General features: G+C 36.0%; 1 protein-coding gene across 1 annotated transcript in view; it reads left to right on the forward strand.

Moving 5' to 3' along the window:
• The window catches only part of LOC122788681 (broad substrate specificity ATP-binding cassette transporter ABCG2-like), a 512925-nt gene that overhangs the window by 386972 nt on the left and 110574 nt on the right, over positions 1 to 15379 (forward strand). The window contains exon 11 of the mRNA XM_044055576.1: positions 4511 to 4600. Within this exon, the coding sequence (XP_043911511.1) occupies positions 4511 to 4600 (90 nt within the window). The remainder of the gene's footprint in view (positions 1 to 4510; positions 4601 to 15379) is intronic.

The raw sequence follows: 15379 nt of genomic DNA on the forward strand, positions 1-15379 counted from the left end.
TATGCTATTAGTTTCAAATCTATTTTGTATTTTCATAAAGATCCTATTATTCAATACTATCAGTCTATATTTTTTAATTGCCTTGTATCTTCCTTCTTCCATATGAATTTAAGTATTCCACTACATAATTCTTTATATATAAAATCTTTTAACCATTCATTCATAATCTTTAACATTTTTTTGCCAATACCTTACATTGTTATACATTTCATACCCTATTCCATGTGGGCCTGTATCCAAATCTATATTTACTTGTCCTAATACTTTATGTAGCTCATTTAAAGACATATTTTCTAACTCTCTACCCTTTTTCTGTTTACTTGTTTACTTTCTATGTTTTTTCTCTGCCTTCATTTTTCTTTAAACATTTCTTGCGTACATTGCACTACACGATTTGTAATCATGTCCTGAGTTTCTATTTCTCCTTTTGCATTTTTATATCTCTCATTATACTACAATCTTCCTTTAATAATCTGCTTAAGTAACTCAACACTTCTTCTCTTTTTCCTTGTAAAAAATATATTTGCTTATATAACAATTCTTGTATTTTTTATTGATTTCTTTCATATAATTATATTTTTTGTCGAAGTATTTTCTATCATTACGTTCTAAATTTTCCAATGCTTTGATATACGTTCTTTTATATATTTCTTTCTCTACTTTTCTCACATCATATTTTCACTATAAAATGTTATATTTTTTCCTTAAATATAATCCACTATTCAGATCAGATTTTACAGTGTTTTTAGTAATATGATCTTTCCATAACTGTATTATTAATCTCTTTCCTTCTTCATTCCATGTTTTCTTATTTATCCTTTTTATTCCTTTGTCTAATTTTATATATTCCTTGTTTCCTTTCTCTAGCCATATTGCAAGATGATCAAAAAATCTGTTTCAACTACATTCCCTTCTCCTATAACTAAACTTTCTGATACTATAAAATATTCTATTTCAGTTTTACATATACCCTTTGTAAGTCCATGAATTTTTGTCCCAGAATTTTAACTTACCATATCTTATAACTTCTAACATTTTTCTTATATCATTTCTTTTCTTTTTATGTTTGCCTCTTAAATCACAGTTAAAGCCTCCTGTTATTATAATATTCATATTTATCACTACATAGTCTAAAATCCAATCAAATAAGCTTTCATTTTCTTGCAATTAGTGTATAATTCTGCAAACTTGTTCTTTTCATTTTAAATCTACAATGTTTAATCTTTCCATTTTTGCTAATGTTACATCTAATATAATCACTGTATTTCTACAGAATACGGCTATTCCAGAACATCTCTCATCTCCCAAACTCCAGATTGTCTTTCCTCCCCACAGGTTCTCTGTAATCTTTCTTCATTTGTTAAAAATATTGTGTATTTCCTTTCTTTTTTCTTTTGTACTTATCCCTTTAAACTTTTTTCTTTTATCATTTTAGCAATACAATTCTTTATTTTCATTTTACTACCTCCCAGTTTGTCTTCTTCATCACTTATTCCATAACTTTCTTCTATGTCCTCATTATTTTTTCTCATCTAATGTTTCTTCTGTTTCTACTACTACTAAAATGTCTTCTTTGTTCATTTTCTTCTCTTTCTTTTTTCTTACTCTTAACATTTCAGTTCATATTTTTTCATCATGTCCCATTTCTCCACAAATTAACATTATCTTTTGTCATAGTTTACTTATCAAATATCCCTTTTGTTCCACAAAAATGGTTCATATCTCCCTTTTAATATCAAGTACTCGGTTTAGTTTCCTGTTTGGGTTTGTCTCTGGCATAGTATTGTAGGCTGAAAATATTTCCCTTATTTCTACCATGTTATACAGAAAAAAAAAACTTATGTATGTTAAAGCTGTCCTTGCTCTTGAATGGGATTAATATCTGAATTTCAAGATTTGGTGTTAATATTAAATTGTAAGGAGGGCTTTATTTTTACTACCCCATTTTACAACCCTGGTATTCTTATAAAAGATTCAGTGATTCTGTCTGATCATTTTCCCTTATGATGAAGTCTAAAAGTTACAGAATTTTATACAGTCTCCAATTTCTAAAGCCAAGTGTGTATATGCTTGGCATATCCACTGGATATGCCTCAGATTTAAATGCAACACATACTGGTACTCCTTTTCAAATTAAAAGAAGGCAGCTTAATCTTTGTAGATTTTTTTTCCTCTAGAGCACACTAAATGTCCAAAGTACATCAGACTTGTATTCTTTCATTAGCCAATGATAAATGTATCTACTTGTCAGTTTGGGAATGCTTTGCTGAAGGATTATAATCATTTTCAGTAGTTGCTGTTATGCAAGCAATTTTCCAGTTATTCCCATTTCAAAATGTTACTACTCATGATGCACCACAAACTTATCTTACCCCAGCAAGACAGACAGCATTTTTTCAAACTGTATGGATTTCAAAAGGTTTATGTTAACAATGAGGTGTGCCTAATTCATTTGTTGTGGTACTGTAGATAAAGATTACGCATTTTGGAATTGTGTAATCTTAAACCAGAATATAAAACACTTGTCCAGGTTAGCTTAGATTACCCACTTCTTCCTGAGGACCTGACAGGGTTTACAAATGAAGAAGTCTACTTCTTCATATTGTTTGCCTCTGCTATAGTCATATATTGCATTCAACCAAATGGACTTCTCCACAGTACATTTCTGTTGAATTTTTTATTTTATTTTTTTTTTTGAAATATCACTGAATATTTTAAATGCATTTAAGCTTATTTATACATTTAAGAAACCATTCAAAAATTGGAAAGATGCATGGCTAATTATTTTACGTTTTCTTTTGACCTTCCTGTCCTATTTTAATAAATGGATATTTCAAATTTATTGTTTGATTTCTTAATCATTAATTATGTTATATTATATTTTTTGTTTCTTTGCATAGCTAAATCAAATTTTAAGAATTCAGTAAAATATATTTTAAAAAGGGCTTCTTTAGGTTGAATTACTTGTTTGCTGCTTTGATATCTTCACTGGACATAAATGAGAAATCACATGATGTGAAATGAATATAAGTTATTGAAGACACTGAATTTATAATTGTGTACTGAATTTGTACTGAGGGCGGCCATGGTGGTGCAGCAGTTAGCCTTGCCACCTCACAGCAAGAGGTTCTCCGGTTTGATCCTCGGCTGGGGTGCCTTCTGTGCGGAGTCTGCATGTCCTCCCTGTGGTTGCGTGGGTTTCCTCTGGGTGCTCCGGTTTCCTCCCACATCCCAAAGACATGCTGTAGGTGGATTGGACACTCTATATTGGCCCTAGGCGTGAGTGTGTGCATGTGTATGCCTTTTGTGGAAGGTTGGGTGCTGGGCTGGCAACTCGACACTGTAAAACTCCACTGCCAATTATATGCGGACAGGTGATCTGCTGTGGTGACCCCTAACCGGGAAAAGCTGAAAGAAGAAGAAGGTACTGAATTTGTACTGAATTCTGGAAGCTGTTCTAAAGCAGTGAGATTTTCCATGTGAAATTCCATGTGATACAGTACATGTATAGCATATTGTAAATAACACAACTGCCATTTTTATATCCTTAGGCTTTCTGTACATGGAGGAGTAATGATAATGCTCAAACAAAATCTAATGTAAGACAAATGCTGAATAATCTTTCTTGTGTTGTTTAAATTGAATAGTCTTTCTGGTATTATTTAAAAAATAAGGTCATAAAGAAGGATTAATTTGCTACAAAACATCTTGACTATGCCTATACTTAAAAAAAAATAATTCTTCAATATTGTAGTCTTAACAGTTTTATTGTAATCTTATTCCTTGGAGCTCATCATCATTGTATCTGTGCTATTCTTATTTCCCCAAAAATGTGTACCCTGACAGTGTTTCATGGCAATTCCAAGGAATCACTTTTGTTTTGAATTTTCACATAAGAAACCACACATAATGCTATGTTGGAAATTCTGGAATATAAACTAATAAACATGCTTATAGGATTGCCTTATATTTTCTAACAAGCGCTTGTAAATGTAGTATTTCAAAATCACTGGATACATTTAACTCATCGACACATATTGACAGTCGGTTAATGATGTGTTATATTCCAAATTTGCAGCAGGCTGGACAGGAACTGCCTAGAGCTTGCAGTTAAAATAAGTTTATATGTGGGAATAGTCCTTTCAACTACACAAGCAAATTAGATTTTTGCCTTACATGTTCAGATAAATTAATATTCTCACATTTAAACTACTTAATTGCAACACTGAATGCCTTGCTTTCAATATCACAGTTAATTTGCACAGTAACAAAACTGGTATGCATGTTCTGCCTTTAAAGAGCTCAGGGTTTGAATGAGTTTAGGCAGCCTGCACTGCAGGAGTGAGTCAGTAAAAAGCCCAATCAGTGCCATAGGTGTGAATGAGTTAAACCCTCTGCTTCGAGTGACATGGCTTGGTATGGTATTACATTATTTATTATTTATGACTAAGGTGTTGGTCTTTTGTGGATGAAATATATTAATTGAATAATTCACTTCTTTCTTTTCTAGGGTAGGCTCTCTATTTTTCATAACTACCAACCAGTGCTTTTCCAGTGTCTCAGCCATTGAACTTTTTGTCAAGGATAAGAAGCTGTTCATGTAAGTGCAATATTGACAGTTGTAAATGGCAATTACGTTGAAAGTGTACTGGTCACTTTCTGAAGTGAAAAGTAAACCTCTGAAGATGCGTATGATTCTTTACAGTATACAATACCAAAAATATATGTTTTGTGAAGCAAAAATGTGATTTTGCAGTTTACTTTCTTGATAAGGAAGCACCCCCCCAAAAAAACGTTTATCTTCGATGTGAAAACCACTTTTAGAAGATCATGAAAGACTGATTCCAAAATGCGTCATTACTGAAATTAATGTACAGTCTACTGATTTTCATCAGTAGGATTTTCTTGTCTTCTAGAAAGACAAGTTGTCAACTAGATCTTACAGGGAGAAAATCAATATATGTGAAAACTGGCAATGAATCCATAATGCCAGTATGAAGCTGTCTTCTAAAATACAGTGTTGTTTCACTTATCCACAGTGCTTTGCTGATGCACGTAAACCACTGCCCAGTACCTACTGTGATATTACTTTATGGGTGCAGTTATAGACAAAAAACTGGAAAAACAGTGAAACTAAAAAAGTCAAACAGCAGACTGTTAACTTAAACTTTTGCAAACTCACTTGCAACTTTAGTATGAGAAGTATAAGTAAACGGTAAATGTAAAACAAAGATGCTTCAGCAAGTGACCGATACACTTTAAATAAAACATAGTCATTCAATTAGAAATTTCTGTTTTCTAGCTGCATCTTTAGTATTGACTTCTCAGGAAGAAACTTTCAACTCAATCAGCATTTTTGTCAGGGCATATGCAAACCATCTTGCATGTCAGGTACTTTATGCACTTAATGGAAAGTCAATAGTACTTGCTGAGACATCACAGTGAAAGAAGACACCAGGTTAGTATATGATGCTGTTACTGTCTGTCCAGCATGACAAGCATGACTAGACTGTAAGTGCACATGCCATCAGGTTTCCTCATATGCTTTTGATGTACACTTCCGTAGCAGCTGCATCCATAGGATTATAGGAAGTTACTAGCCTATTGGCCATCTGAGGCCCTTATAAGCTTAGCCAAGAGTTTAGGCCATGTTTAGACAAATCAGCACCTGATGCCCCTGTCCAGCAGGGACATGAGTGGAATCCCAGGGGTATATTTTCTGTTTCCCATCCAGTTATCTAGGTTGCACTTAAAAAGGGGTAAAAAGGTACTCTGCTTGACATGGAGAGGGAGTCTATTCCACAGAAGGGGGAGTCTCTGGGACACAAATCTGTCCCGCCAACAAGTCCTATTGATGTCACAGACCAGGTTGAGGCTGCTTGTGCGGGTTATTCGAGTGGAGCTTGACTTGTTGATATGCAGCAGTCCCTTCAAGGCGGGGTCCAAGATTGCCTTGTATGCCAGACAGAGGTCACCTCTGAGGAGTCTGTATGAAACTGAGTAGAGGGATAGGAACTTTAGCCTATGTGTGTGTATGGTAAACTTTTGAGGCTGTGGATTCACCAGGTGAGGAGCCTCTGTGGTCTTTCCAGTTGCTGAATGTGCTTTGCAAGGTACATGCTGAACAGGGTGTTGTACTCAATAATGGGCCTTATAAGGGAAGAATAAAGGGATGTTATGACCTCCTTGTCCCTGGATGAGATACCCTTACTTATGAGTTGGGTCATGTAGAAAGCTTTCCTTACAATGGAAGCAACATGGTGGTCAAAAGTCGGGCTGCTATCAACCTGGGTGCTGAAATCCCTCAGGACTGATTGCACGCTTAGGATATTGTTGTTAATATGATAATTTGTGGGGACATTACTCTCCCCAAAGGGGATGATGATACATTTTTTGGTATTCAGCTTGAGGCCATGTTTCTGGCACCAGTCATTTGTTTGGGTGAGACCCTCTTGGAGGATGTCCACATCAGTAGGGGAATTGATGACACTGCCCAGCTTGCAGGCATCTGCAAACCTGGTCAGCCATAGCCTACTGGTTTTGCCCTGCACCTCAGAAAAGTATATCCCAAATAAAAGGGGCCTCAAGAACAAACCCTGGGGTGCACCGCTCATTACCAGTCTACTGCTTGAGGTGGTTTCCCCTATTTTCACTAGGTGAGTTCTATCAGTGAGCCAGTTAGCTACCCATCTGGTAACATGCAGATTGATGCCTAATTGAGAAAGTTTATCTATTATGCCCAAGTGGGGAATAGTGTCGAAGGCTTTGGCCATGTCAATGTAGGCGATGTGGACCGTCTTCCCCTCGTCCTTGGCTTTGATGACAGTCTCAAAGAAGCCAACCAAATTTAACAGACATGATCTCCCCTAGATGAAGCCAGACTGTGTGGGATTGAGTGTTTGAAGGTTGCCAATGTCCTTGTTAAGGAGGTCCATGAAAATCCATTCCATGGCCTTGCAGATGAGGCTGATGGGTCTATAATTTAGTGGATCAGTAGATGCTCCACCTTTGTGCAAAGGGATGACAGTGGCTATCCTCCACTCAGCTGGGGTGAAGCCAGTACACAGGCTTTGGTTGAAGAGGGTGCCTAATGGTGCTGCAAGTTTCTCCCTAAGTTCATGTAGGATGCAGCCTGGGTCCCATGGAGGCTGTATTTTTTGCCTTTGTGACAGCAGTGAAAGGGGGCAGGTACTAAGGATATCCTGATTTACTGATGGGGGGACAGAGGGATGAAGATTTTGCTGAATCTGTCAGGCAGCAAGTTTGCTATATCTGTGGCATTTGTGTATGTGGTGACCTTGACCACCAGTTCTGAAGGGATCTGGGCACTTCATTTCAGATTGTGGACATATGTGAAGAATGCCTTATGATTGTCTCTAGTAGATGTGGCCAATATGCACTCGAAGTTTGCTTTGGAGGATTTCACTAGTACTCTTATTTGCTTGCTCTGGCTAAGGAAAGATTGCTTCCAGTTGGGCACCTGCTCCTCCTTGGTCCTGGGCAGCAATTGTTTTTGTTTCGTTATAGAGCTTATTTATTGCAGATGTCCACCAGACAGGTTTACTCTTCCTTGCAGAAGATGATTTAGTCCTGTCAGGTATTCTTGATTCCATACATCTACATTAATGCTCGTATAGTGCTTTGGTGCAGTTTTGGATACTGGTGCCAGTTCCTAGAGAGGGGGAGGGGGTTGTGATGCTTTTATACCATCCCTCAGGAGGCTGTAATCAGCTTTGGAGAAGATGTTTTTGTTTGACCCTAGCTAAAGGGGGGGGGGGGGTCATAGGAGATGGTGACTTCGAAAGTGACCGCTTTATGTTCGGAACATACCAGGGAGGATAATACTGCAGGGATGCTGCAGTGGTTACTCATGTTGATTAATACCGAGTCCAAGATATTATCACATCTTGTGGGGGTATCGACTAGCTGTTCCAAGGCATTTGCATTTGCAAAATTGAGGAATCTCTGGGCATTTACGCTCTGGCATGAGTAGTTCTTCCAATCTATGTTTGGGTAGTTAAACTCACCCAGAATCAGGGTAAACATTTTTAAAAAATCTGAGAGGTTAATTTTACAATTTGTTCTTTAACCATTTTATATACCTTCATTTACGAGTAATGATTCCTATATTGTTATTTTTTTGTATTATTTTAGAGTTGCATAAATTAAGTCAGATTTTCCCCGTTTTTAGTTTACAAAATTTAGTCATCAAAGGAACATTGCCAGACCCAAGCACTTTTTACCAACTTACCAACTGATGACATAGCTGTGATTTGCAGTACTGTTTTTCTCAATATCATGAGTATTATAATGTCCTTTATCCAGTGCATCCAGACTGTGATTATCATCACCTGCTACAAAACTCTGCCATCTGATTACTCAGCATTGCCAGTGTATTACTCTGACTGCCTGTTTGATAACATAAGAATTGCACATTTCTTGCCTTGACTTACCTTGCCCCGCATGACATGGTTTATCCTTCCACCAACTCAAGAAGCTGCTTGTGCTCTTCTCTCTTTCTAAGACCCTCTGCTCTGCCAGCCAGAGGCTGCTGTTAAATCCAAGGGTTTGGTTTGAATTTTCTGGATTTTCTGTTCAAATTTCAAGCTCTCCACTTATGTAATTTTCACTACACCATAGTTTTAAGAGAGTCCTTAATAGTCATCCATTCAGCTCCAATTTTAATAAAATTTCTTTCTTTATTGCCTCATGACAAATTTGTATAATTAGTACAGTTTATTTATATTGTCCATTTTTATATTTGCATTATTTTCCTTTTATACACTGCTACATAGCACAAGCAGTAAAATAAAACTGCACTTAAAAATAAAGAAAAACGTGTCTCCCAAGTATGCTGCCATAACTAATAACTTCAAAATATAAGTATATGCAGTAAGACAGTGCACTTGTCTAACTAGGAATAGTACTGATTCATCAGTCAGACAACAAATAAGTGTGCTTAGAATGCCTATTTATACTGTATTGGAGTTTTTCTTCTCCCCACCCTAGTTCACTTCTGATGAGAATGTACAGTGGGGCTTCTTAAGATCCTCTCAGATTAATAACCTAGTAAATACCTATGAATCTATGAACTACAGAATTCCTTTCTGATTTGATGTAATGGCATAATTATTTCAATTTGGCAAGGTCTTTGGGTAGCGATTAAAATAGAGATATGCAGTGTTGCTGTAACAATCATTTAGTGTTAGCACATGTGAAAAATCTTTGGCAGTGGACAATAGGCAGGGCAGGTGAAGAAGCTTGAGGTGATGGAGTGGAAGGGACCGAGATGGGTAGTAGGATAAATGGTACTTTAGATTTTTCATTGTAAATTTGAAGTCCCCCAGGGATTAATTGCTTATATTGCCTATCTGGCAGTCTTTGAATATGGTCATCATGGTCATCCCTGTATCATGTTTTCTTCTGTGGTAGGCTGTATCGTCATATCTCGCTATACAGAGGGTGTTGTGCGCACATCTCCATCTGTGGTGGCTGTTTGGTCATACCTCCCTCTGTGGTGGGTATTGTGCTCACATCTCCATCTATTGTTGGCCTAGTCACTCACCCATCTATAAAGGATCCACCACAATAAGTCACCTTCAAGCCACTAAACCCAGACCTGGCAATTGATTAAAAATAAAGCCATCAAACCTACACAAGTGCCAGAATAATGTCTGATTTGCAAGGGGAAGGCCTCCTGCACCACCAATGGCACTTTAAATTTACCTGTTTACTTAAATAAACTTATTCCACAGTTACATAGCAAAGAAGAAAGAGAAGCATATATAACCAAAAATACACCGAGGTACCACACAATAGCATCTTTAATAACACAAAAAATAAATAAAAACAGTGGTGAGCGCTTTCGCAAAACTAATTGCTTCATCAGGCATCTGATGTGAAAGCGCTCACCACTGTTTTTATTTTTTTTTTGTGTTATTAAATACGCTATTGTGTGGTACCTCGGTGTATTTTTGGTTATATATAGTTCTGGTTTTGTGCACCTGGGTTTTAAATGAAGCTGCTTCTCTCTTTATACATAAGAAAGAGAAGCACCCTGCAGTAGTGAAAACTTTAGCAACATGGACTGTGATCCTGCCGGACATCAAATTAATAGGAAACCTAGCTAGAAACTTGTAACACAAGGGAATCAGGACTGAGAACACAACAGTTGTCAAGTTAGTCATTGACCAGATGACAGACAACCATCTGTAAACATGGGATTTGGCATGTGTTTATAGATATTGATATAATTTGTGTTTTATGTCTTCATTAACTTTATAACTCAAAAAGACTTGAAACTCTTTCAGAATGCTCCACAACACTGAAATGCCATTTCCTGGTTTTATCAGGTACAAAATAATATTGTCTACAAATAAAGACAACTTTCTTGATTACCATACCAATTATATCCTTGAATTTCTGAGTCCCTTATTTTCTTTCCCAGTGGCTCTAAATTTAATGCAAGTAAAGTGGAACTGGAATATCCATGCCCAGTTCCTCTGCTCAGACACGCTACTTATCAGAGAGGAACCTTCCTACTTCAATAAACACTTCCATTTGTGCTTTTTTATTTTCACATCTCTCTGCTTTATGCAAATTTTCATAAACTTTCCAAAATATCTCTAATAACCTCTATAGGATCTTCTCTGGTTATTTTTCTTGTTATAGGCTCCCTAAGGTTTTGCAACAACCCTTTCTACTTTCTGTTTAAGTTATCATGCTAAACATTTTTGTGCATTGAATTACTATGAAAAAAACAGTTGCTTATCAGTAATCTTTCTAAACTCATGCATGTTATCCAGGTACTCCCTTATTTTCCCTTTAGCACTTTGCAGTTGTGCCTCTTCTTGTTCTGTGAGATTCCCCTTATTCTGGGATATTTTAAATTTTGTCATCCCCCTCTAAATAATTCCTTTTAGTTCTTAACCATGTCTTTTTTCTTTTATTTCTATCCTGTTTTTAAACTCTACTTTCATTTTATCCCAGTCAGTGACAATAACTTTTGAAGTACTTTTTATCTCCTGTAATGGCTCCTACATAATTTCCACTACCCATTCCTTAAATTCCTCTCTTTTTAACGTGTAATTGGGGAAGCACCAGTGTGTCATTTTTATTTCATTACCCTTCATTTTTAATTTAGTTATTATTAATGCATAATCTGAAATCATTTTTGGATGTGCATCAAAGCTCTCAATTAAATGCATGTGTTCCTATGAAGTATAATTTGTCTAGTCTAGCCCACTTATTATACCTTGGGAATAATATGTACATTTTCTCAGAGTTTCTAGTACAGAATTCATGTCTTCTATACCAAATATTTTCATAAATTCCTTCAGAAATCTACCTTGTATTGTTATATTTTCCATTCTGGGACCCCCAGATACATCCTCACTGTTGCAAATAAAATTCCAGTCCTCCCTGCTGAAAGCTGATTACTTCTCCCAACATTTTCTTAAGCTCAATAATAGCAGTTTTAGGTGCAATATAAATTTGTGCTAGTGTAATCCTCCTCCCGTATCATTAGCCTCTTACTACTAGAAATCTACCATTACTATATTTTTCCTCTTCGTACTATTGGAGCTCCTCTAGTAATTAGTATAAGCAATCCCGTTTTTCTTTGTCTCTAATATTCTTGTTGACTATCCATCCTGAAATCATTTCTTTATCAAATTCATATGCTCATTTCTTTCCAAGTGTGTCTTATGTAGCATTGCTATTTGCACTCTGCATTTCCTAATATAATTCAATGTTCTTTTCTTTTGTTTATACCTGTGAGACCATTCACATTCCATGATAATATGGAAAGTGTCACCATTATAATAAGAAACTGTTATTCCCACCTATTATTTATGACAGCTTTCTAAAATGTCTATTTCATTCTTTTCTGATACTTGCACTCAATTATGTTCACCATGTTGATCTTTTATAATGTTATTTCTTGTCATCTCTGTTTTAACCTATGCCACATTTTGCCATTCTTTTTGTTTTAATGAAAACTTTCAAACAAACAAACAAAATAAGACACACCCAGAATGCCCCTATAACCTATTAACTTGATACAAACACACAAAACTTTGTACATCATCATATAATGGATTTTAGCCCTTCCAGTAGGAACCATTGCCCTAAAAGTACAACTACAGACACAGGCACTATCTAACCTAAATGTAAGATTACCCATGCTAAGATACATGTTACTTCCTGTGCTCTTACTTACACTAATTGCTGCCTGTTTCTTTTTTATCTTTATTCCCCTCCATATGTGAAAAACAGCATTCATGCTTTTGGAAAACATTAACTTTTAGCCTAAAAGAAATCAGTGTTCTGGCTTTTTTATTACCCTATAATTAGCTTGTATCCATGGAAACATAAGAGAAAGAGAAAAATGTATCCTTTAGTTGCAGGCTCCTAAAGACATGCTGAATATTTATTGCTAAAAAAAACTTTTTATTACATTCAGTGTTCTTTTATTTACTTGTTTCCATTTAAAACTTGTTATTAACTTATATCACGGGTCTTAACCTAGACATTTGCCTACGCAAAATTAAGAGAAAACTTATCAGCTCTACATATATTGTCATGTGTGTACTTTTACATTCCATTCCCCCTTTTCACTGACCCAAGATTACAGCCTATTAACTTAACCATTCTTTTGTCCAGCTTTTTTTTTTATTTTTGAATTGTAACACCTACATTTTTTTATTACTAAAAAAGAGGAACAAAAGAAAAAAAAAACATTTATGTTCTTTATTACATACAACAGTAATGGAAAATAGTTTACTATATAATATTTAATTTATATCACAAATGTTTTATAGAAATACTGTTAAGAACAGAAACCGTTTTACTTACAGTTATATTTTCCCTTCTTCTTCCCTTCCCCTTATTGTCCTTCCAAACTTTAATGACATGAAGTGAGGCAAATGCCTTTCAGTCCCTCACAAGTTTAACAGAGTCAACAAATGTACATTCTGTCCACTTTTTCTTGTACAGCCATATTTCACAAATGTGATTGATGCTTTGCAATTTCATATTTATTCACTAATTTCTGGGTTGCTGGTCTTATTCTTGTTCATCTCCTTCTCCCAACTCCAGACTCCAGTTCAATTCCAAGGTATTCCCAATTCTTCTTATCAACTCCTGTACTTTTCTCTGTCTCTCAATCATTTTCCTTTGAATCACTGAACAAGGGTTTTACTGTCAAAGTCTCTGTACAGGCTTTATTATCCAAAGAATGAGAAGAAACATACAGACAATATTTTTTCAATTATTTTCTTTCCCATGACATCACAATGTTGATACTAATTTACTATCAGAAACAGAGCTAAATAAAAACATGTATTGAGTTAAAATAATAATAGGCAGTGTACCTCTCAACCTATGAAAAGTAAAAATCATAGCGTAGACTCTTCATATTTCACACCACATGAAAGTACTGATAAGTTAGCATATTTCATGATTTATGTACGCTTACAAAGGCCCAAGTTATGAAGAAAGTCAACAAATTGAAGAAGAGTAAGGATATACATCTGAAGGTCAAAAATCATCATTATGTATAAATCATAGCAGCTGGGAGGTATGACTGATACATTGAAGTGCTAAAGTATAAGGGGTCAGATGGTGCTAGCTGGAAGTACAGCTCCAAAATAGGGTTAGAAGAAATTATGGGAGGTAGCCAAAGTTAATACTATATCTTAAAAAAAGTCCCATCTCCACATCCCTGGACGGGAATGGATTATCACTCTGTGGTACAAAACAATTTGCAACTAGTTAGATTAATAATCTTTTTACTAAACATTCTACTCCGAAAAGCTTATTTGTCAACTGCCCCCTGATTTCATAGAATGTACCTGATTTTTGTCTCATATTTCTGGTATGTTCCTCATAACACTAGCACATCATTAAGGATTACACTAGCTCTGAGGTTCAGCTGTTCTGGTGGCTCCATTCCAAAATTTACAAGTTTAACCTCACAGCCAGACTCTTAGTATTTCCTCTTAACTGACCAGTCCTCCATGTCACACTTAAAAATACCCACACAAATACTAGTAACCATTTGAAATGTTGGGACCCACTAGAGAGAGTCCTGAAATACAGAGACTACATGGTCAACAAAAGACTGAACTTACATATACTAAGTCCAAAATGCCATTTCTTGGAATATTCACTTTTCTCCGAGGTATGGCAGTCTCATAGTTGGTATGTATAAATTCAGGGGTATGGTTGGTGCTGAGGGGGCTTCCCCCTGCAAATAAAAGTTTTAAAAAGGAGGGAATCATCAAGATTTGCTCTTCTCCTGTATGTTTTGTCTTTTTTTTTTTGGCATGTCAGCACTCTCCATTTCGAGTGCTGGCATTTCAACAGGGGGCCTTATTTTATTTATTTATGTATTTACCTGGAAATTCTGACTGGACATAGGTCCTTTTTCAGTGGATGCCCGGGGAGAAAAGCTCCACATCATGTACATGATAAATAGAGATACAAAGTTGCAGCAATAGTAAACAACATTACAGGTTGTTGGCTTTAATACAATAACAAGATATTATCAACAGTATAAATAGTAAATGTTGCAAGTTAAGATAGTTTCTTGTCATTTATAATATTAGTAACAAAGTTGTCAGACAAGATGTTAAAGTATGTAAAGACAACCAGCTATTTATGACTGTAGTTAGTAGTGGCGGTAGTATAGTTGGGTTAATTGTCTAGGTAGGGGGGGGGTAAGGGTGAGGGTGTTAGTCTGGATTAGAACAAGGACAAAGCCAGTGCAAATTTAAGTGGAATTTGAATGCAGTCTTGAAAAGGCTGCTGGAAGGTAGAGTAGTTATAGAGGGTGGAAGAGTGTTCCAAGTTTAGATATGGTACATGAAAAGATGGCTTCTCCTGCTGAGTTTTTGGGTTTGATAACAGTGAGTTGATTTTTGTTGCTTGATCTTAGGGGCCTAGTGGGGTGATAGGGTTGGAGAAGGGTTTGAAGGGAACGGATGCTAAGGGGTGGTTAATAAGTTTATGAGTGAGGGTGAGTTGATTAAAATGAAGGAGTTGTGGGAGTTCTAGCCAGTTTAGTTCTTTAAGGGAGATACAATGATGGCTGCGGTAGGATGTTCCAGTGGCAAATTTAGCAATTTTGTTGTAACAAGCATCCAGCTTGTGTAGGTCTGTCTGTCTGAGGTTGGTAAGTATGGGGGAATGCATAGAGTAAGGTGAAGATTAGCTGGGAATTGGCTAATGAGATTCTAGCCGCCTTGGTTAGGAATTGGCAGCTTCGATATAATGCACCATGTTTCTTGTGAACTTTTTTTATTGTGAGAGATATGTGGGTGTCAAATCTAAGTTTGTTGTCTATTTCCACACCAAGTAATTTTGTGTGTTCTGATGG

The sequence above is a fragment of the Protopterus annectens genome, chromosome 14.part0, assembly GCF_019279795.1.
Source record: "Protopterus annectens isolate FY-2018-M chromosome 14.part0, PAN1.0, whole genome shotgun sequence".
NCBI lineage: Eukaryota > Metazoa > Chordata > Ceratodontiformes > Protopteridae > Protopterus > Protopterus annectens.